The 20,058-nt window shown below is 42.9% G+C and overlaps 1 protein-coding gene across 1 annotated transcript in view; it reads left to right on the forward strand.

Moving 5' to 3' along the window:
- LOC138284404 (mucin-5B-like) overlaps positions 1 to 20,058 on the forward strand; it is a 528,306-nt gene that overhangs the window by 249,368 nt on the left and 258,880 nt on the right. The window contains exons 16-17 of the mRNA XM_069223140.1: positions 3,098 to 3,350; positions 19,311 to 19,360. Of these exons, the coding sequence (XP_069079241.1) occupies positions 3,098 to 3,350; positions 19,311 to 19,360 (303 nt within the window). The remainder of the gene's footprint in view (positions 1 to 3,097; positions 3,351 to 19,310; positions 19,361 to 20,058) is intronic.

Consider the following 20,058-nt stretch of genomic DNA (forward strand, 5'->3'; position numbering starts at 1 on the left):
ATCAAGTCTAAGAACACGATAGGAGGTGTGGCTTGGCTCCTTGGATGAGGCTGAGAGGAATGTGACATGCATGGCACTATGGGCCCTTGCATATTGACTTGTTTGCACTTCATCCACCTGAAATATGTACATTACATGCACTTTACACTCCAGCAATTGTGGAAAGCCCAAGGGGTGGCATGACTCACTGGTTTGGGACGTATGGAGGGAATGGGATACTTTACCATGTGGTTTGCAAATGTCCAATTATCCATCGTTAGTGGTGTTAAATATTCGAGACTGTTGAGGTATGAGGATACAAAATTGACGCTTCACCTAAAATTGTTCCACTGGGCATTCATGATGATCTGCAAAAATCAAGGGGCAATAAAACACCGATGGTGCGTGAGACATTGATTTCGAAAAGACATGCTAAACACTGGAAAGCATCTGAAGTCCCCACAGCCCCCTTCATCCCCCCTCTCCCACCTGGGGACCGGAGAGCAGGTCTGTGCGATATTGAAGAATCCCATTTACGCACCATGTGGGTGTCCCAAGAAACACTCCAAAATATAGAGAAAATGGTGGACAATGTATGGGATGTATGGAGGGTCCCATGATGTTGGGATAAGGGGTGCGATTGAGTACTGTGGATGATGAAGCTGTTTCCTTTTTGTCCACTGTGTGGGGCCGTGATCTGTAACTATCGATTGTGTCCCTGCCAAAAGAAAAAAATTATAAACTCTTTCTATAAGAAAAAAAAAGACTGCTGGCCCAGTGATTGATGACACGCCTGTTGACAGATGCCTGCAATCCTAAAGAGACCACTACCTTATTTCAGATATACCATCTGGAACTAGTCATGTGCCACATTCAGGAGATTTGTAGCAGACAGCTTTAGCTGCAGGAATGTGCAACGTGGAGAACTGTGCTTCTCAAAAGATCTTTGAGACAGTGATGATCATGCTCTTTGCATTGAATTCGAATGTCGAGCACAATGTCTTCTTTTCTGAATACTCCAATACCCATAGTTGTCTCTAGAAGAGTAGTGGCTGTGGCTGATAGAGCAATAATAGAAATGCAAACAAAACAAAAACAAAGGAGCAGCAAATAAAGGCACGTACAGAAAAAACAAGCCGTTAATGACTTATTGCTATTAACTACATGTGTGAAAGCAGAATGGTGTATGCAAAAGAACATCTAATTACTAGAGTGGAGACTCCTTTCTATTTCACTTTCTCGGTCTCTCTTCTACTTTTGTAGCATCTCAAAATTAATTTATGGTTAATAGTGCCTAGAGTCGTTTTACTCTACCTCCCAATCTATCTCTCTTTCTCTAATTGTGCCTCCCAAACAATGTGCATTTATCACAGTGGAATAGCTTTCTTTCGTTCTCTCTCTCTTTCTCTCTATATGTCCTTCTCATGGAGTCTTATAATGGATGTATAATCGGCAAAAAACTCTCTCTCTGTCTGTCTCTCATACTGTGAGTTTCTGTCACTCCAGTTTTATTTTAGTCATTTTCTCAGCAATGCCTAATATAGACAGGAGAATAACTCACAAGGTACAATATTTAAAATAATTGAAAATGTTGATATAATTGTATCTGATTATCCGACACAGGCTCTGCCCCACTTCCAAGGAGACAATAATCCCCGGGGGAAACGCACGAGGTCTGCGGTATTTCTTCGGAGCACATGATTCCAATTGTGGCCTGTTACCAATCCCGCTGGTAATACGGCTGTAAACAGAGTAGGCAGGGCACATTTTTGTTTCTTTGTTTAAAATCTGACTTTCTTTATGAGATGCCTGTAATTAAGTGGTAGAGATACATTAAATGTCAGAGTCAGAATCTCTGGGTCCTTTATGGTCAGTGCATTCCCATTTCAGAGACAGGTATTTTACATCACTATTACGTGAAAAATGTCTTCGGACCTCCGGCTCGGTTTACCTAGTAAAATTGGCCTGGTATCCTCGCACCTGGTAATTTTGGGTGTGGGAACACGGAGCTAGTAAGATCTAGACTGGTGCTCACCCCCCAAGGGGATACCTCTTCAAGCAACTCATTGAAAGAGTCTTACTGTTAACATTTACAGAATAAAGCTGTCAGTTTTCCTCTTTCCTATTACTGTAAATAAATGTTACTGCAGTATTACTTTCACCCAACTTAATTGCATTCAGTTTATCATTTTCTGAAGAATACAAGGCAGAATCTTTAGTAAGACTTTTTTAACCTGTGACCTATGGTTAACACACACATCTTAATGTAAACACCTTCCTCACTGAGGTGTCATGCAGTCTTAAAGGCTTGAACTCTTTGAATATAAAATTGCACTTTTAAGTGTAAGTTAAACCTATTTATGACATCGTCGGTGCTTTTTCATGTAAATTCAAAAGAGTAGTTACTCACTAACGTATCTATTTGCTACTGAGACGTTTTCGAACTCTCTTATTAGATGTAAATCATTTCTGTTAAGAACTGCAGTTACCCCCACTTTCAATTTAAAGAAGTGCAGGTATTCAGTACCTCTGATTACCTGTGAGTACCTGTCCATTTAAAATACTGCATATCATGTTTTAAAACATGATCACCAGTTCAGCCCGGTTCACACAAACCATTCACCTAGGAATGGCGTAAAGATTTCCAGTGTGCTCTTGGTACAGAGTAAAAGGTGGTTTTTCTGACCATATGTACAACTTTGGGGACAACTCAAGGTATCTCGTTAAGGCCAATGTGCCTTATATCGCCCTACTGAAACACCAGGACTGCAAGTACATGCTCGTCGTCCATTCACCAGTTTCATCTACATAGTGCTCCAGGAGGAGAAAGAAAAGGCAGTGTGTGAACAGATTTGATGGGCGTGCAGAGCAACAATATATATTACAACTGTAATTAGCTCCATGTGTGCCTGTCATCAATCTCACCTACCTCAGACATTTAACACTTCCATGTGTGGCAAATAGTTTGACATAAAGCTGGTAATTACGATATCTTGAAACTACGCCCTTACATCTACTATCAAAGCAAATTGTTATTTGGGTTTCTAATCGTGTACACCTTCGGTTTGTTAGTGCGAAAATTGTTTATTGCTCACTACTGATTTTGTTCTCGTTTTAGATCCTTCGGCTAACTGTCCCAAGTCCATGGTGTACAGCAATGCTGTGAGGTACTGTAACACCACTTGCCTCTCGCTGACTCAGTGGGACTCGCTATGTGATGTGGTCAAGACTCCCGTGCAGGGCTGCGGCTGCCCAGAAGGTACCTACCTGGATAGCTATAACATGTGTGTCCCTGCAGATAGCTGCACCTGCAAGTACAAGAATGACATCATCTTTGCTGGGGCCACCTTCAAAGACGGCTCACTCACGTGGTAAGGCTCGGAGCGAATTTTTAACATGTTGGTGTTGAGCCACTCTGATGTGCTGCTGCAGGGTACAGTGTCAGTCCATTTGTATAGTGGTTTTTGGCTGGACAATGTCCCCCAGAAACAAGAACTAGATGCTGAGTTCTAATCAGTAAATGGCTAAAAACAAAGGACCTGATTCACAAACTGCACTGTATAGTACCTTTTGTAGTACTACAACCAGTACTACAAATTGCACACAGTTTTCAGCCTCCACCCGAACAATACTTATGCATGCGGAGTCCTCTGCCCAATTGCTAAGTCTCCTCATAATTAAGTATACGTTTTACTAGTAAATATCTGTCGGATTGGAAAGAGTGGGTAGGAAAAGGGGCTCCCTTACCCCAAAATGGGTTGGAATTAGGGAAGCATAGGAGAGATTTAGGGAGGACCAAGGAGGGGTTTATGAATGGGCATCACCCACTCACATGAGAGTAAGCCAATTGCATTACTCTGGGGGTAGAGACATGACACTTACACTTCTGTAGCGAGTTTACACTGGGAGTTTGTGAATACCAAAGCCGTAAATGCATTCAAAAGTGTCAACTTTCTCAAAAATGTAAGCTATCTTTGTGAATCAGGACCAGAGTGTACAATCAGAAATCTTTACAATACATGCGTAGGAAATTTGATTTATAAACTATGGAAGGGAGCGGCTGCACTCCTGTTGCGAATTGTGGCTGAGCTCCCACACACTTAGGAAAATATACCACCTAGAAGATAGACCTATTTGTATAAATAATAATAATAGTGAACATACCAAAGCAGTTTGGCTCAAGGAGCAAGATCTTCCTAAAACGAAATTTCATGTAGTATATAAAGAGCAGCTCTAAACCAACAAGCAGATAAGAACGATATAGGTTAAAAAATCCCAATCCAATTTAGATACAAATATTTAATTACCAAAATGAAAAAACGCAGTTCTCATATAGGCATCAGGATAAAATTATGAATTGGGTTCCTTTTTTAACCAAAAGTAAACTTTGAATGTAAAATTAGGCAGATTAGTGAACTGGCTGTAATCAGATGAATTACTGTTATTTCTAAGAGTCCCTGATTTAATCAAGATAAAGTGCCTGCACATTCTTCACCTACGTTTTACAGCACTGCGACCAGGTATCTCTCCTACCTTCACAGCAGAGGCAATGCCATGGTGGATATCGAATTAGTGCAGCTTTAAGTCTTGCTGATAATTATTCTAGTTTATTGCCCATCGCCTCACAAAGTAGCCTATTCTGGTCCCCAAATGATCAAAAAAACATCTGTATCTACCCTTTGTGATCATATGCTCCTCCAGGTCTGCATTGCATTGTCTCTAAAAGAAAAAAAGCGTCATGAGTCCTACTGACAAGCAGATAGGATTTCGGACAGGGCTGCAGTGACAGGAAAGCCATTCGTTGGTCATATGAGGCTTAGAAGTAGGCCATTATAACACTTTGCTCAGGAGAGGGATAGATGTGAAAAATAACAATTATCCTTAAATTCCAGCAGACTTGCTAGAGGAAAAGGTTTAAGCCACCATCTCAGGTTGCTCAAGCTATTAATCCATTTATTGCGTTTGCCCTTCCCTACTTACATGCTTAAAGACCGTGGCATATATCTTCAGCAAAATGGATTTTAGGCCAAAGTATGACTCTTAAATTACAATTTGCACAAACATGGGAGCATATTTAAGAGACCCTAGCTCCTCCTTGCACCACATTTGGGTTATTTTTTTACGCGAATGTAGCCCAACGAGGCGAAAAACGCTGAGCCATATTTACAAAGTGGCGCAATGCTTGCATTGTGTCACTTTGTAATCCCTTGCGCCACGTATGCAAGGGGGCATTCCAGTACTAGGGGGGCCGTAACAATGGCACAAAAGAATCTATGAGATTACTTTGCGCCATTTTCATCGGCATTTTCAACACCTACTAAGTGCAGGCGTTAAACAGAGGGTCCCATTACATACAATGGACATGTGGGTGCTTTGGAGGATTAGTGTCATAATCTTTTACACTAATCCTGCAAAGCGCCAGACTAGCGTAAAAAAGTATGATGCTAGCTTCCCTGGCTACAGCCATGGTGCGCTGTATTTTAAATACAGCGCTATCATGGTGGCGTTAGGGGACGCGCTAAAGGGCTCAAGAAAAGTGGCGCCACACTATGTGCAGCGCCACTGTTCATAAATCTGCCCCATGGTTCTCAGGCCATGTTGTTTCAATGTTACAAGTAAGGCAAATAGTTTACTCTTCAGATTTGGGCCCAGATTTATACTTTTTGCCACACAACTGTGCAAAGGAGCCTCTGTTTAACACCTGCTAAGTGCAGGCATTAAACAGGGGCTCCCATTGAATACAATGGGCCTCTGGGTGCTTTTCAGGATTAGTGTCATCATTTTTTATGCTAATCCTGCAAAGCGCTGAGCTAGCTTAAAAAATTATGATGCTAGTCACCCTAGCTACCGCCATGGTGCACCATATTTTAAATACTGCACTATCATGGTGGCTTTGGGGGTGGTGATAAGGGGCACAAGGAAAGTGGCACAGCACTATGTGCAGAGCCACTTTTAATAAATCTGCCCCATGGTTCTCAGCCCATGTTGTTTCAATGTTACAAATAGGGCAAATAGTTTACTCTTCAGATTTAGGCCCAGATGTATACTTTTTGCGACAAAACTGCGCTAACACAGTTTTGCAGCAAAAAGTTTTGCACTGTCTTGCGTCATTTTACAATGCTAGCCGGATGCTGTATTTAAAGAATGATGCAAGCAGGCGCTAAGTTTGGGCTAGCGTCTAAAAAAAAGATGCTAGCTGGGAGGGGGTGGCAGTAGGGGTGAAGGGGATTTTGCATATAAAAATGCTACTAGACTGGTTAGGGGCAAAAAAAAAATGCTGCTTACCGGCCTTGCATCATTTGCAGACGCACAACCATCCAAAAACATGACTCCTGTCTTAGCCAAGACAGGAGTCAAGCCCACCACTCCAATGGCCAGCACAGGGGACCAGTGTCCCCTGGGCATGGCCATCGCCACCAGTGCCATGCAGGGGCGCCTGTTTAGGGCCCCTCAATGGCACTTAAACAGAAAATCCCCTAATACTCACCCTTACTTACCCTACTTACCTGGGATGGGATCCCCCATCCTCTGGTGTCCCTCTACTGTGGGTGTTCCTGAGGCTTGGGGTGGGCACCAACGGGTCAATTTCATGGTGTTTGACCATGGAAATGGGCCCACAGGTCCCCTAACGCCTGGTCTGACCCAGGCAAAAATAATGGTGCTAAGCAAGCTTAGCACCATTATTTGGAGCTGCATCCCACCAGTGTGTCATTTTTGCACTGGGCGATAAAAATGGTGCTATAGGGATAGTGCCATTTTTTGGATGGGAATGCCTACCTTGCATCTCATTGATGCAAGGTAGGTGCACGCATCCAAGAAATGGTGCAAACTCCAATATTTTGATGCTAGACTGTCTAACATTAAAATATAAATATGGAGTTAAGTTTGCGCCAAACTTGTGTGAAAAAATGGCGCAAATGGGGGGGCAAAAAGAGTATAAATATTCCACTTACATTCTAACGGTTACGAAAAACGTTTAATGTACATTTACAGCTGACCTTGCAGAGTGTTATATTTATAATTTGATATTTAAACATAGCTTTCTTTACTTTTGAAAACACGGCCCTAACCTGTTGTTCTACATGGATGTGCGAGAGGCAATCTGATATTTTGATTTTTTTGCTTCCTGCGTAATCATTGCATAATTGACACACCTTTGTTACAATAAGTAAATTATGCCAATTTTATTTTAAAACAGTTTTCTAATTTTTTCTTGCTAGAGGAAGGGTGCATGAGTTTCATAACTATTTAGCAGGCAAGGGAAAAATTGAATTTATGCCAGCGTAATTCACGTAACTTAAAAAATGTCCATTTATGCTTCATACGCAGAATTCATGAAATTACCTCATTGCACTAAATCACATAATTATGGGTCATTATACCGCAGAAACAACATGAAAAACACCACGCATGCGACTGTTCGAGGCAGTTGTGTTTTTAATGCTACTTTTATAGCGTGAAATGTATCTTCTTGTCAATAGCTGATGCGAGGAAGCATTTGACTCAAATATAGCACTCACTGACGGATTTACATTTCGCACCAATACATGTAATTTCGACACCTTTTCTAGAAATGTTGTATAATCACACAAAAGCAATCAGCATAAACTGCACAAATTTCTTCTATTTCAACCGCATCAACTGCCCTTATTCTACAGTAAAATGCCATGTGTGTAGAGTCCACAGAGAAAATTGATTTGTGGAAAACAGCTGAAAGATGGATTTTCTACTCATGGCTTAGGCAGCAATCATATATTTGTAATAAAAGTGTCAGTGCTCTGCATGGGTGTTAGAAATGGGGTTTCTGGTTGGCTAGGGTATGCACCTCAGCCAGGCAGAACCTACCCACTCTAGTCAGGGCAAGGGAGTTACACGTCCAAGATAACCCCTGCTCACCCCTTGGTAACTTGGCACGAGCAGTCAGGCCTATCCCAGAGGCAATGTATAAAGCGTTGCACAACACACACAACACACGTGGAAAATGTACACCACAAAGTAAACACAGCACTGAGCTATGTAAAAATAATCTATATTGCACAAAACATAATTAGACCAACCTTACACGTAAGTAATACCCTGCTACCTTAGCAGTTGTCAGAACGCTACACAAGTTACTAATACTCTGCAAGGATATGCAGTTGTCACATTAGAACACGTAAGTACGCAGGATCCTGCAACATAAGCAGTAGTCAGGAATTACAGTAGGAATTCTATGCACTTGTCATAAATCACTCCTAAATACCCATAAAAGGAACATTAGAGAACATATCACAAGTCAAAAAAATACTTATCAGCTAGTCATGCCCATAAAAGGAACATCAGCACATATATGTTATGTCATAAAAGCAGGTAGGTAACTTATGAGTCCCCCATGGTCCATATCACATTATTAGAGCAAAATATGTGCCCCACAGTACCTGATTGATATGAAGAGGCACTCCCAGTGCCTAACAGAGCATGAGGGGGCCCCCGGGGCTCCTGTGCGCACAATGAGGGCCATGTGGTGCTCCTAGGGGGAGAGGGGCGGTCCGCACCCTCTCCTCTGGATAAAACAGGCCCCTCTGGGGGTCCGCGATTTAGATGGGGGCCTGCCTGGGCCTCCTCACACCTTGTCCTCGGGGTGGGGGCCAGGCGAGGCCCGACAATAATCAGGGGCAAAGGCGGGAAGGGACTTCCGTCGAAGGTCTCCCTTCTCGAGTTCAGTCGAAAGGAAATGCCCGACGTGAAGGAAAAAGGAGCGTCCTGCTCCTGGGGCAGAGACCAGGGAAAGGGGGCACTCCCTGCACCTTCCCCGAGTCCTGCTTTGAGGCTGGTTGGAAGCACGGGCCCCTCCGGGGACCCGAGGAGGCACTCGCCCGCACCTGATGTGGTGCGCAAGTGTGAAAAGTTGTTCCTGGTCCGCCGCGGTGTTTCTTCGGCAGCTAGTGCCCCGGGGTGCTCTAGGGAGCGGACTGTGCCCCGGGGGCACTGAAGAGCGCATGCTACTCGCGCTTTGTAAACCCCGGCTGCGGTGGTGATTTTAATCAGCAGAGGGGTGCTTATCAAAGTGCAAGGGCACTTTTACAAGCCCGGGCTGCGGCTGTGATTTCCCAAGCAACGCACTTCCAAGCGCAAACTGAGGAGACCACAGAGGGAGCGCTCACGAAGCGCTAAGGCAGTCCTGGTGCCGGTACACTAAGCGCAAGTGCGGCAAAATTTACAGGTGTATCATCCCTCGTGATGAGGATCGTTGCAAGGGTCAGGGGCCACGGCACCCTGCCCCTGGAGACAAGGGAGAACAAAAAGGAAGCACAGGGCTGGGGACCCAGCTACAGTCCAGCACAAGGGTTACCATCACTGTCAGGTCCTCCTAGTGACCAGGCAGGTCACAGTACATCACAGCAGCAGCAATCCCAGGTGGGTCCATGTAAGTCCTCTCAACAGCGTCCTATGTCCAGTCCCAGGTAGGGTTTCTGGAGTCCCCAGAATGTCCAAAATCATGTCTAAATTGTGGGGAAAATTCCCCTGTACTTATACTAGGTTTACAGTGTGTTTTACAATGGCCAGGAGGGGGGGTTCCAACCAGTTACAACTGGTTCTGGGAGTGCCCTTTCTCCCCTCCAGCACAGGCACAGACTCCAAACATCACTGGGTGGTAAACGACCCTATTGTGTGAGGCCAGGGCACAGCCTTTAAAAATGCAGGCGTGCCCCGCCTCTCCCTTCTCTCAGCCCATGAAGGCTTTACAATATGTAGATGCACCTCTGTGACACCTCCACCCTCCCTGTGTTCAGGCTGTCTGAGAAGTATGCACAAAGCCCCAACTGTCAGTCTGCCCAGACGTGGATTGGAGGCAAGCTGAAAAACACCAAAGTCATAAGCACAGATAAATGCACACCTTCTAGAAGTGGCATTTCTGTGATAGTAATAAAAAATACACCTACTCCAGTAAGCAGCATTTCTCACCACTATCACAACCATACCAAACATGCCTACGCTACCCCTCATAAATCTGACAATACCCCTTACACATAAGGCAGAGCATTTCCAATGCAATCCTATGAGGAGGCAGCACTCACAGCAGTGAGACACCAAGTTATGTTGTCTGTCACTACCAGGACAGAACAAGCAATATGGCACATGTCCTGCCTTCTACATACTCGGCACCCTGCCCAAAGGGCTAGCTAGGGCGTACCTTAGGGGTGACTTACAGGTAGTAAAAGGGGAGTTCTGGGCCTGGCAAGTAAATTAGGTGCCAGGTCCCTGTGGCAGGAAACTGTGCACACAGGCTCTGTGCTAGCAGGCCTTAGATAGGTTTGACAGGCTACTTCAGTGGATGGTGCAAGCATCACTGCAGGCCCACTATTAGCATTTAATTTACAGGCTCTGGGTGTAGGGATACCACTTTACAAGGGACTTATAGGTAAATTAAATATGCCAATTAGGTATAATCCAATCATACCAATTTTGTAAGGGAGAGCACATGCACTTTAGCACTGGTTAGCAGTGAAAAGGTGCTCAGAGTCAAAACGTCAGCCAACAAAGGTCAGAAAAATAAGGAGGCAACAAGCAAAAAGTCTGGGGAATGACCCTGTAAAAGGGCCAGGTCCAACAATGGGTGTCCTATGGCTAATCAGGATGCAGAAGGTGTGGCTGGAGAACAATGCAGTGAAGGTACTTGAGCGCACAAAGTAACACTAAACTGCTGTCATGATACCTGAAGAGAAGAGGCTCCTTGCTTGAAGAAACTAACCATCTCTTACCACCTCATCTTTGGTTTTGACAGACCTAAGGGAAGCAGAGAAGTGATGGCTGTGCAGTGGCTCCATCCATTTTCTCTATGGCTTCTGAGTCTATAAAGTCTCTGGGAATAAAGTAGCAGTCCGTTCACTCTAAAAGTTGCTGTCCTTCTAGAGAAACTCAGTAGTAGCACACACATTAAGACCTCTGAAAAGTGCAAGTGGGGAAGGGCACATCTCCACCCCTAGCTATCCTGGAAGAATGGCCTATCCTGCTCACATCTAGTCCTCTTTGTGTTACTGTCTGGGAGGTATACACTAACTCCAACAGAAAAGCCATTCAGTGACCCAGGACACTGGCAGAAGTGGGATTTAATTCATTTGGGTTTAAACAGCATACCTCTATATGCTCCCAATCCAAAGTTAGCTCCTACTAAATGTACTATTATAGCCCAGTGTTAGCCAATGGGAGAGACTGGCCGTTTCGTAGTGAAAAATGGCTTTAGGAGTTTTCACTATCAGGACAGGTAAAACTTAAATAATTTATAAATGACATGCCACCTGTTGTGTGGGATTTTAGGGCCTAGCATAAGGGTAGCTTATGGGTATTAAATAGCTCATTTTAGGCCTGACAAAAGGTTTCTTTTTCCAGAACAGAATGGCAGCTTAAAACGGCACTACATTCTGCAGTGGCAGGCATGAGACATGTTTTAAAGGGCTATTGAGGTGGATGACACAATGAGTGCTGCAGGCTCATTAACAACATTTAATTTACAGGCCCTGGGTGCATTAAGTACTATATAATAGGGACTCACAAGTAAATAAAATATTTTAAACATGTGAAGTCCAACTTCACTATTTTTTAGGGAGAGAACACACACTGCTTAGCAGTGATAGATCACAGAGACCTAATGCCAACAAAAACACATTCAGAAAAAATGGAGGGGTGAAGGCAAAATGTTCAGAGGTGACCATGCAGAGAGCTCCAGGTCCAACACGTAGCATTAGGATTTGGGGTATCAATAGATCAAAATACTTTAGTGGATTTGGTGTTGCCCCAAACTGATAGCTTTTGGACTGACTTGCCCCAGACACAGCCTCCTTCCATACTTTAAAAGGAGATGACCCAAAGAGTTCTAATTAGTTAATCCATTGCTGATGTTTCAATTACTTTGCATCACATTGTAACTTGTTTGTACAAGATTATGCTAGGGAAACAGAACAGATTAGGAAGGTCTTCTTGGATATAAAACTAGGATGAGAGATATGAATATAAAGTTTGGATTTATTGGTCCATCGAGGATTGTTGGAAATGGCCCTTTTTGCAGGGTCATCCCTAAACATTTTGCCTCCTTCCTCCTATTTTTTTTACCTGCTTTTGTTGGCTTTAGGACTCTGGGCACTTTACCACTGCTAACCAGTGCTCAAGTGTAAGTGCTCTCTGTGTAAAATTGTATTGTTGATTGGGTTATCCATGCTTGGCATATTTCAATTACTAGTAAGTCTCCAGTAAAGTGCACTAGAGGTGCATTAGGCCAGTAAATCTACTGCTACTAGTGGGCCTGCAGCACTGTTTGTGCCAACCACATAAGTAGTCCTGTGAACATGTATCAGACCTGCCACTGCATAGTCTGTGTATGCAGTTTTAACCTGCTAATTCAACTTGGCAAGTGAACCACTTGCCCTGCCTAAACATTTGCTTTTCATACATGTAAGGCACCGCCAATAAAGGCCCTAGGTAGCCCCATGGGCAGGGTGCAGTTTATGTTAAAGGTGGGACATGTGCTGGTGTGTTTTACATGTCCTAACAGTGAAATACTGCTAAATTCAGTTGTCACTGTTGCAAGGCCTATCTCTCTCATAGATTAACATGGGGACTGCCTTTAAATAATATTAAAGTGCATATTCTCTTTGGGAACAGGTAGAAATTTGGAGTTTAGGGTCTCTGAACTCACAATTTTAAAACACATCTTTTAGTGAAGTTGGTTTTTAGATTGTTAGTTTGAAAATGCCACTTTTATAAAGTAGGCGTTTCCTTGCTTAAACCATTCTGTGACTCTGCCTGTTTGTGGATTGCCTGTCTGGGTGAGTTTGACAGTTGGGCTGGTTGTGCATCCCCTCCTTACAGTGAAACAAAGGGAGCAGGGTGCAGTCTGCATATCCTGAAGAGCCATCTTTGCTAAAGTGGAGGGAGAAGTGGCTTCTTACACTGGAATGGGCTGTGACTGCCGTCTCACAATGCAGTCTCCAGCTCTGTGAACAACAGACACTTTCCTTTGAGGTGTGCCTACTTCAAAGGCAAAAAGGGGTATAAGTATTGGACCCAAAATCCCATACTTTAGATTTATTCAAAATCACTTCTGGAACTAAGAGGAACCTCTGCCAAGGTGAAGAGCAGAAGAGCTGGGAAGGAGTGCTGCCCCTGCCTGTGACTGTGCTTTGTTGGGCTATCCTGTAGTTGCTGCTTCTGCCTGTGAAAGGGGACAAAGACTGGACTTTGTGGTATATTCCTGCTTGTGAAGAATCTCCAAGGGCATGAGTTGAGCTTGCCTCCTGTTTTGAAGTCTAAGGGCCATCAAAGATTTCCTCTGCTATCATCTGGACTCTCTGCTGAGACTCCTGTCCTGCCAAGTAGTGTCCTATCCAGTCCCTGGGCCCTTGAAAGGTGAAGTTGGCAGACAAGAGCTGAAAATCCACGCACAGAATGCCGTGCGGGAAAATGTTCATAGCACCATCTGCAACGAGGCTGAGAAACAACTAACCGCCGGCCTCGTGGCTAAAATCGATGCACCTGCAACGTGGCTGGGAGATCGACGCATCGTGGCTGGAGAAACAACGCGCAACACCTGCTTGCGGCTGCTGATAGCAAGACAAACCCCTCGCAGCACAGTTTTCTAATACCGTGTGACAGGACTTTCTACGCACCATCCCTGGGTGTCAGAATCAACCTGATTCTGCGTGGATCTGAGGTGCCCAGTCTGGAAATCGATGCTTGGCTCTCTTGCGAGGGAATTGGCGACCCGACCGGATAAGAAATGATGCACAGCCTCCCTTGCGAGGAAGGAATTGATGCATGCTCGCCCGTGTGGCTTTATTCATTTTGCTAACCAGGTACTTTGTGCAAAACCAACAGTTCCATTGTTTTCTATGAAGTAAGACTCTTATTCTTTTGGAAAGTCATATTTTATCTTATGTTTGTTGGACTTTTGTTGTTTTGGTCTTGTTTGATTTAGATAAATATTATCTATTTTTCTAAACTGGTGTGGTGTCCGTTTTGTAGTGTTTTCACTGTATTAATGAATGTGTGTTGGTGCAAATACTTTACACATTACTTCTGAGATAAGCCTGACTGCTATGCCAAGCTACCAAGGAGGTAAGCACGGCTAAGTGCGTTTCTCCATTACCCTGACTAGAGTGAGGGTCCTGGCTTGGGCAGAAAGTAACCTGACTGCCAACCAAATACCCCATTTCTAACAAGGATGAAGATCACTTTTAATGGAATATCCCACACCTTTGAAGATGCACAGTCTTTCTTGGCAATCATAGTCAAGAATAAAAGAATGGTTGATCGCTCGGACACATTTTAATCTGAATTAATAGTTTACAGTTGTTCAATTCTTGTTTCTGCTAATTCACTTGTGAATAAGTGGAAACAACAGGAACAACATACACTATCTTATGCAAGTGAATTTCATGAAAGTAGGTTTCATTCTTTGCACTAAGCTCATGGATTTGAGATCTCTCTGGTTCTCCTGGGATCAGTAGATGCAGTGTTCATTAGATGGTGCACAGGCATTGCTTAGGTTGAGGCCCAAGTTATATGTTTTGAGAATCAAATATTTTGGTTTGGGGAGGGGTTTGATTTTGGGGTTGCTGGGCCTAATGGCTTCTAAACTCACTCATATGTTATAAATTAGGGATAAGCTGGCTGAGATCAATATTTAAATGTCAAATGTTGAAAGGTGTAAGCATTTCCCTCAAACTGCTCAGAGATACATTTTAAGCTCTGGGAAATGCCAAAATCCTGTTAGAAGAAGACTTTTCAGACACATTTACATCTGTCTCTCGTCTATAGCATCATACAACTAAACACATTCTAAAAGAGTAAGGCAGGGCTATGCAGACTGAAGGATCTGAATAGACGAAGAAAGCATGTAAGGAGCACCATCTTAATGAGATTACATCAATAAACAATAGAGAGTACGACTTAGTACCCTCCCTGTACTCACTTAATACAAACTTTAAAAAACATTGGGCATATTTAAGAAAAATTGAGCTGAACCCATTGCAGTGTCACTTTTCTTGTGCCCCTTAGTGCCCCCCTACTGCCATCATTTGTGTGCCCTACTTTAAAATACAAAAACAACAGATGATGGACGGAATGCAGAATAAATCAAACATTCACCCCAAGTCACTGATCTGGGTTTAATCCATCAGTTTTGTTTTTTTTCGCTTGCCATGCCATTCCAGTTTGGACCCAGCCATACGCAAATCAGTCTAGAACCTGTTCCCCATGGGAACAGTCCAGCCCGAACTGCCAGGCCACGGGAAGAGGGTCAAGACTGATTTGCATATGGCTGGGTCCGAACTGAGGTGGCGAGGTGAGCAAAAAAATTATAGATTAAACCCAGATCTTTGTGACTGGGGGTGAATGCTTGCACTGTTCAACTTTCTGTCCAACATCTGGTCTTTTTGCATTTGTTGCCCTAAGTGGGAAGGGTATACCCAGACTTGGGAACCGTGCTCAATGGATTCAAGCTAGTCTGGCTGATAAACATTTGGAATAAGAGGAGGTTGATTAAGTTGGTGAGTAAGAAGAGAATACAGGAAGGTGAAGAATATATCAGCTTTGGAGAGCGAGTACAGTGAGAGGAAGTTTAGTGGTGTGAAAAGTCTAAACAATTTTGGAGAATGATGCGCATGAATCTTTTTATCGCCCACACAAAGACAGTAGACCTGATTTAAAGTTTGGTGATCGGGTACTCTGTCCTAATGCACTTGTAGTAAGGCGGACGAAGTAGCCGTCCACCAAATTTATGATGTCAATATTGAAATAAATGATTATTTTGTATTTCTTTTGTTTGGTGTGCCTTATTAGTAAAGAAAGGGGGGTGTTATATTGATGTTTCTATTGCTTGTTCCCCCCTCTTCTTGTTAGTCTTGTAGAACCACATTTAGTTCAGCTCTGTCATTAGTCGATAGAATGATGTGAATAGAGAGGTCAGTTTTCAAACAGCCTCGAAGGTGAAGGTTGTGGTGTTGGGGGATGAATAAACCTTTCCATCACACTGAAGCTTCCTTGTAATTTGTTAAAGATTCACCCTACCTTTCGTATTCCTCTCTTCTTACGTTCCGCAAAGTGGGCCTTTCTGGCTCTTTCTCGCCAGTCTAACTTCTTTTTCTGTGTATCTTAATGCCCATTTGCCTATTTAACCATTTGATTAATCTAATGTCACTACTCTTATTTTCATGTTGCTATGTCTGCCTTCCTATCTGCCTACCTCTTTGCCGTCTGTTTCTCTGCCTGTTCTCTTGTTTGTATGGAACCATATTTAGTGAGATCAGGTGGACAAGAACCAATGGTTTCTAGCACGACAGAGTAAGTACAAAAACAGTGATGTTCACTCATTCTTTCACCAACCAAAAAAAACATCATTTTTGTGATAAAGGAAGATACTTCTTAATTAAGAAACAACGGTGTACCATAAAATTCATGATTTCAGAGGAAAACACAGAGCTTCAATGTATCAAATATCCAAAATAACACTACATTTCATTGTGTGAGTCTATTACAAGTCTCTACTTATTAGCCAGTAAAATGCTTAAGTTGGATAATCTTCAGTATCACAACTGTTGTGTCAACCTGTCAGCAACCAGAACCATCTTTGACGACCTGTAGTAAGTTTTTCCTCCAGTGAACTTCACAGTGTGTATGTCCACTGGGAGTTCTTCATATATGGAATAGGGATACATAAAAGCAGAGCCAACCGTAGTGATGGTGGATACTGCCATCTCTTACCAGGCTATACGGAGGCTGGTGATTGTTGCAGTGGAATATTGTTGAAAATGTTGTTACTGATTGAGAGAGGTGAAGCCTTACTCAAGCCCCACCCACAATCTCTGTCAGGGTGAAACACAAGCAAATCCCACATTAACGTGTGCTTAATCCGATAGTATTTTAGCACAAAGCAGTCAGGCTTAACATTGAGCCAATGTATAAAGTATTTATGCAGCACTTGAAACTGTAAAAAAGTGAAAACACAACACAAGAAAAATCCCATAGCAATTAAAAAAAAATAGAGTAAAATGTGTTGCACCGGACCAGGAAAAAAAATCTAAATTTCACACTGACCATGATGGAGTGTGGGCCTGATACGGGGACTCAGGCTTACTGAACAAAGTACTGGTGGTTCCAAGGAGCTCAAGGCTGTGATGCGGTGTCCTGGGTTATCATCAAGGATGTAATTAATGAAGGACTTGCAATGAGAAGGCCTGTGTTGAGAATGTGTCATGTAGCTGTGGTTCCGAAGAAGAAAAGAAGTTGCGTGCAGAATCCTGCATCATTGTTGAAGATGCTGTTACCAAGGGGAGCAGTTCAGAGCATGCTGTGATGCAAGGTATGGCATTGGAGATGTGTTGCGTTTTGAGGCACAAAGACGCTGCAAAGAGATGCATCACACTGTGTCAATTCTGCTCATACGACCACAGCTGGGCTAGCAGGGCATTGTCAGGCCCACTTCCAAGGGTCTAGGTTGGAGTGGCATCACTTGGGGGTAAGTATCACAGCAGACACACTCCTGGTGCCTGGTTCAAAGAGTTTGGAGCCTTTCCTGCACCTGATGTTCTGACCAGGATGCTAGCCAACTAGCCCTTGAAGTTACTGTGCTGGCCCAGTGTCAAGATGCAATTTCAGTCCTTTCACTCAGGCAGCTGGGCAGCAGGCAGAAGGTCATCAGGACAACAGAGTAGCAGACCTTTTTCCACCTGAGCACTGCAGTCCTTCTGAGTCTTGCACAGGTCCAGAGGTGTACTGAAGAGTTGAATCTGAAGGTATACTATTTATACCTGGTGCCCACTTTGAATGACGAGATGCTGAAGATTTCCATCCCCAGAGGCGCTTGGAATTTCCTTCCTCCTTGCTCTGGCCCAAGATTTTCTGGCAGAGCCTTAGAGATGTGTAAGTGTGGTAGGTGACAGCTCCTCCACCTCATCAAGTCAGAGATGGTTCATCATGCCAACACCTATGCTCCTTTTTGTCTCACTGTCCGGGAGCAATATACAAAGACAAACAGCCATCTACATCAAGTCATGTGACCAAGAAACAGCCTGCGGGCACCAAACAGTTAGGACAAGAAAATGGCAGCTTTTAAAAAGTACTGTTTTCAGAACTGTGACTTAAATCTGTTTTAACAGCAATGAGGGTTTTAAAATAAAAAAAAAATAGAAACCAAACGTGACTATCCTACCTGCTCCCAATTGAAAGTTAGCACTTACTAAATACAAAAAATGAATCCTAGGTTATTCTATGAGAGAGGCAGGCGTGAAAATTGAACTAAGAAGTTTTTTACTATTGGGACATGTTAAATTGAAATGTACATTTCAAACTTTTAAGTACACTGCACCCAGTACTATGGTTGGTTAGAGCCTACTCTTGGGTGATATATCTATTAAAAAAGAAGGTTTGGGCCAAGCAAAAGGTTTACTTTACCAGGTTGAAATGTCAGTTTAAAACTGCACACAGGCTGTAATGGCAGGCCTGAGATATGTTTGAAGCGCAACTTAAGTGAGTAGCACAGGCCCAGCATTTAATTTGCAGGACCTGGGTACATGCCTTTACTAGGGACCTTACAGTACATTAAATATGCCAATTTGGTATAAGCCAACGCTACCATATTTAAAGGAGAGAGCACAAGCACTTTAGCAATAATTAGGTGGTAAAGTGTGTAGAGTCCTACAGCCAGTAAAAACAAAGTCTGAAAATTCAAGAGACTGGAAGGCAAAACGTTGAGGGAAAACCATGTCTAGGATGTCAGGTCGAAGAAATATAGTTAGAGGTTACTGGCACTTTTACCTCCCCCCAGCACATAGGCTACTATTGGCACTTAACTGCCTGGACTCCTTTTCTACAAGCTCATAGGACCTATGCACATGTATGAGATATATGGTTATGTTTGTGCATGCTTTTCAAAGATGATGGAAATTCACAGGCATACAATGTAAGTGGATGCACAGGTTTACAGCAGGATGCAGGATCGTCCATAAAAAGCATTCTGATCTGTCTGTACCCTTATGTATTTCAGGATTTTAACTCAGAACTTAGACATCACAAAGAGAAAATTCTGTTTGATTAGACCACCCAACAGTTATTTTCATGGTGAAGCTTGGATAATCTTATTAAGGGTCAGGTTTGGATAGTTTGAAATCACTCCCTGTTTCTTTATATAAAGAGTTGAAATGAAATGCTCATTGAGAATAGAGTTACACTTTTCGATAAATTGTTTTCCCATGTCTCCAATTTTGCCAAACTAGCTGCATCACGTTGTCGTTTTTTTGGGACAGTATGCCAGTGTTAATATTTGGCTATGTATAATAAATACCATGCTTACTTTTCAGCAAATGTATCAGAGGGAAGATAGAATGTATTGGAAACTCCAGCCCAATAGGTATGTACTGTTTTTTAACATTAAATAAGAAGTACCAGAAATGTACAAACCTATGTGGTTATAAAGTCAGAGGAGAATTATGTATTCTGCTGGTTTGTGGTTTAGTGCATGATTGGTATCTTTTGCAATTGGCTGATCAAAATGTGGGAAAAAACTAACCAATTATTGCCTGAGTCCACAGAGGGAGCTGAAACTTGGAGGTGATGGACAAAGAAAATTAAATGTTTGATTGAGTATGGGAAAATCACAATGAAAGTCTCGGGCCAAAAGCTCAACATAAATCCAAATGCCCAAAACTCCAGTTGAAATATTAAAGTCTAACAAACATATTGAAAGTAATTTGAAACATCAAAGTAACACTTCAAAGTAAATATCCAAAAACATTAAGGTCTGAAGAAATTGAATGCCATTCCCCCAATCCAGATATAGCGTTGTTTTAGCTCACCTCTTAGGGGTAGAATTCACTGCTATCCTCAAAAACCTCTGGTGTTATGGTGGCCTGCATCACAGTTTCTTGCACAGAAATTATCTTTGTGTGGTAGCACCTTGCCCTATCTAATCGGTTGGACACAAACGGGCAGGAGAAGTGATGGTGGAATGGGTTGGCTAAAATCAGTGGAATGGTCATTATCTTTCTAACATTTTGTTTTCATCTAGATTGAAGACATATTCCTACTCTGAGGCATAGAATATGCAAT

Source organism: Pleurodeles waltl, chromosome 3_1 (genome assembly GCF_031143425.1).
Source record: "Pleurodeles waltl isolate 20211129_DDA chromosome 3_1, aPleWal1.hap1.20221129, whole genome shotgun sequence".
NCBI lineage: Eukaryota > Metazoa > Chordata > Amphibia > Caudata > Salamandridae > Pleurodeles > Pleurodeles waltl.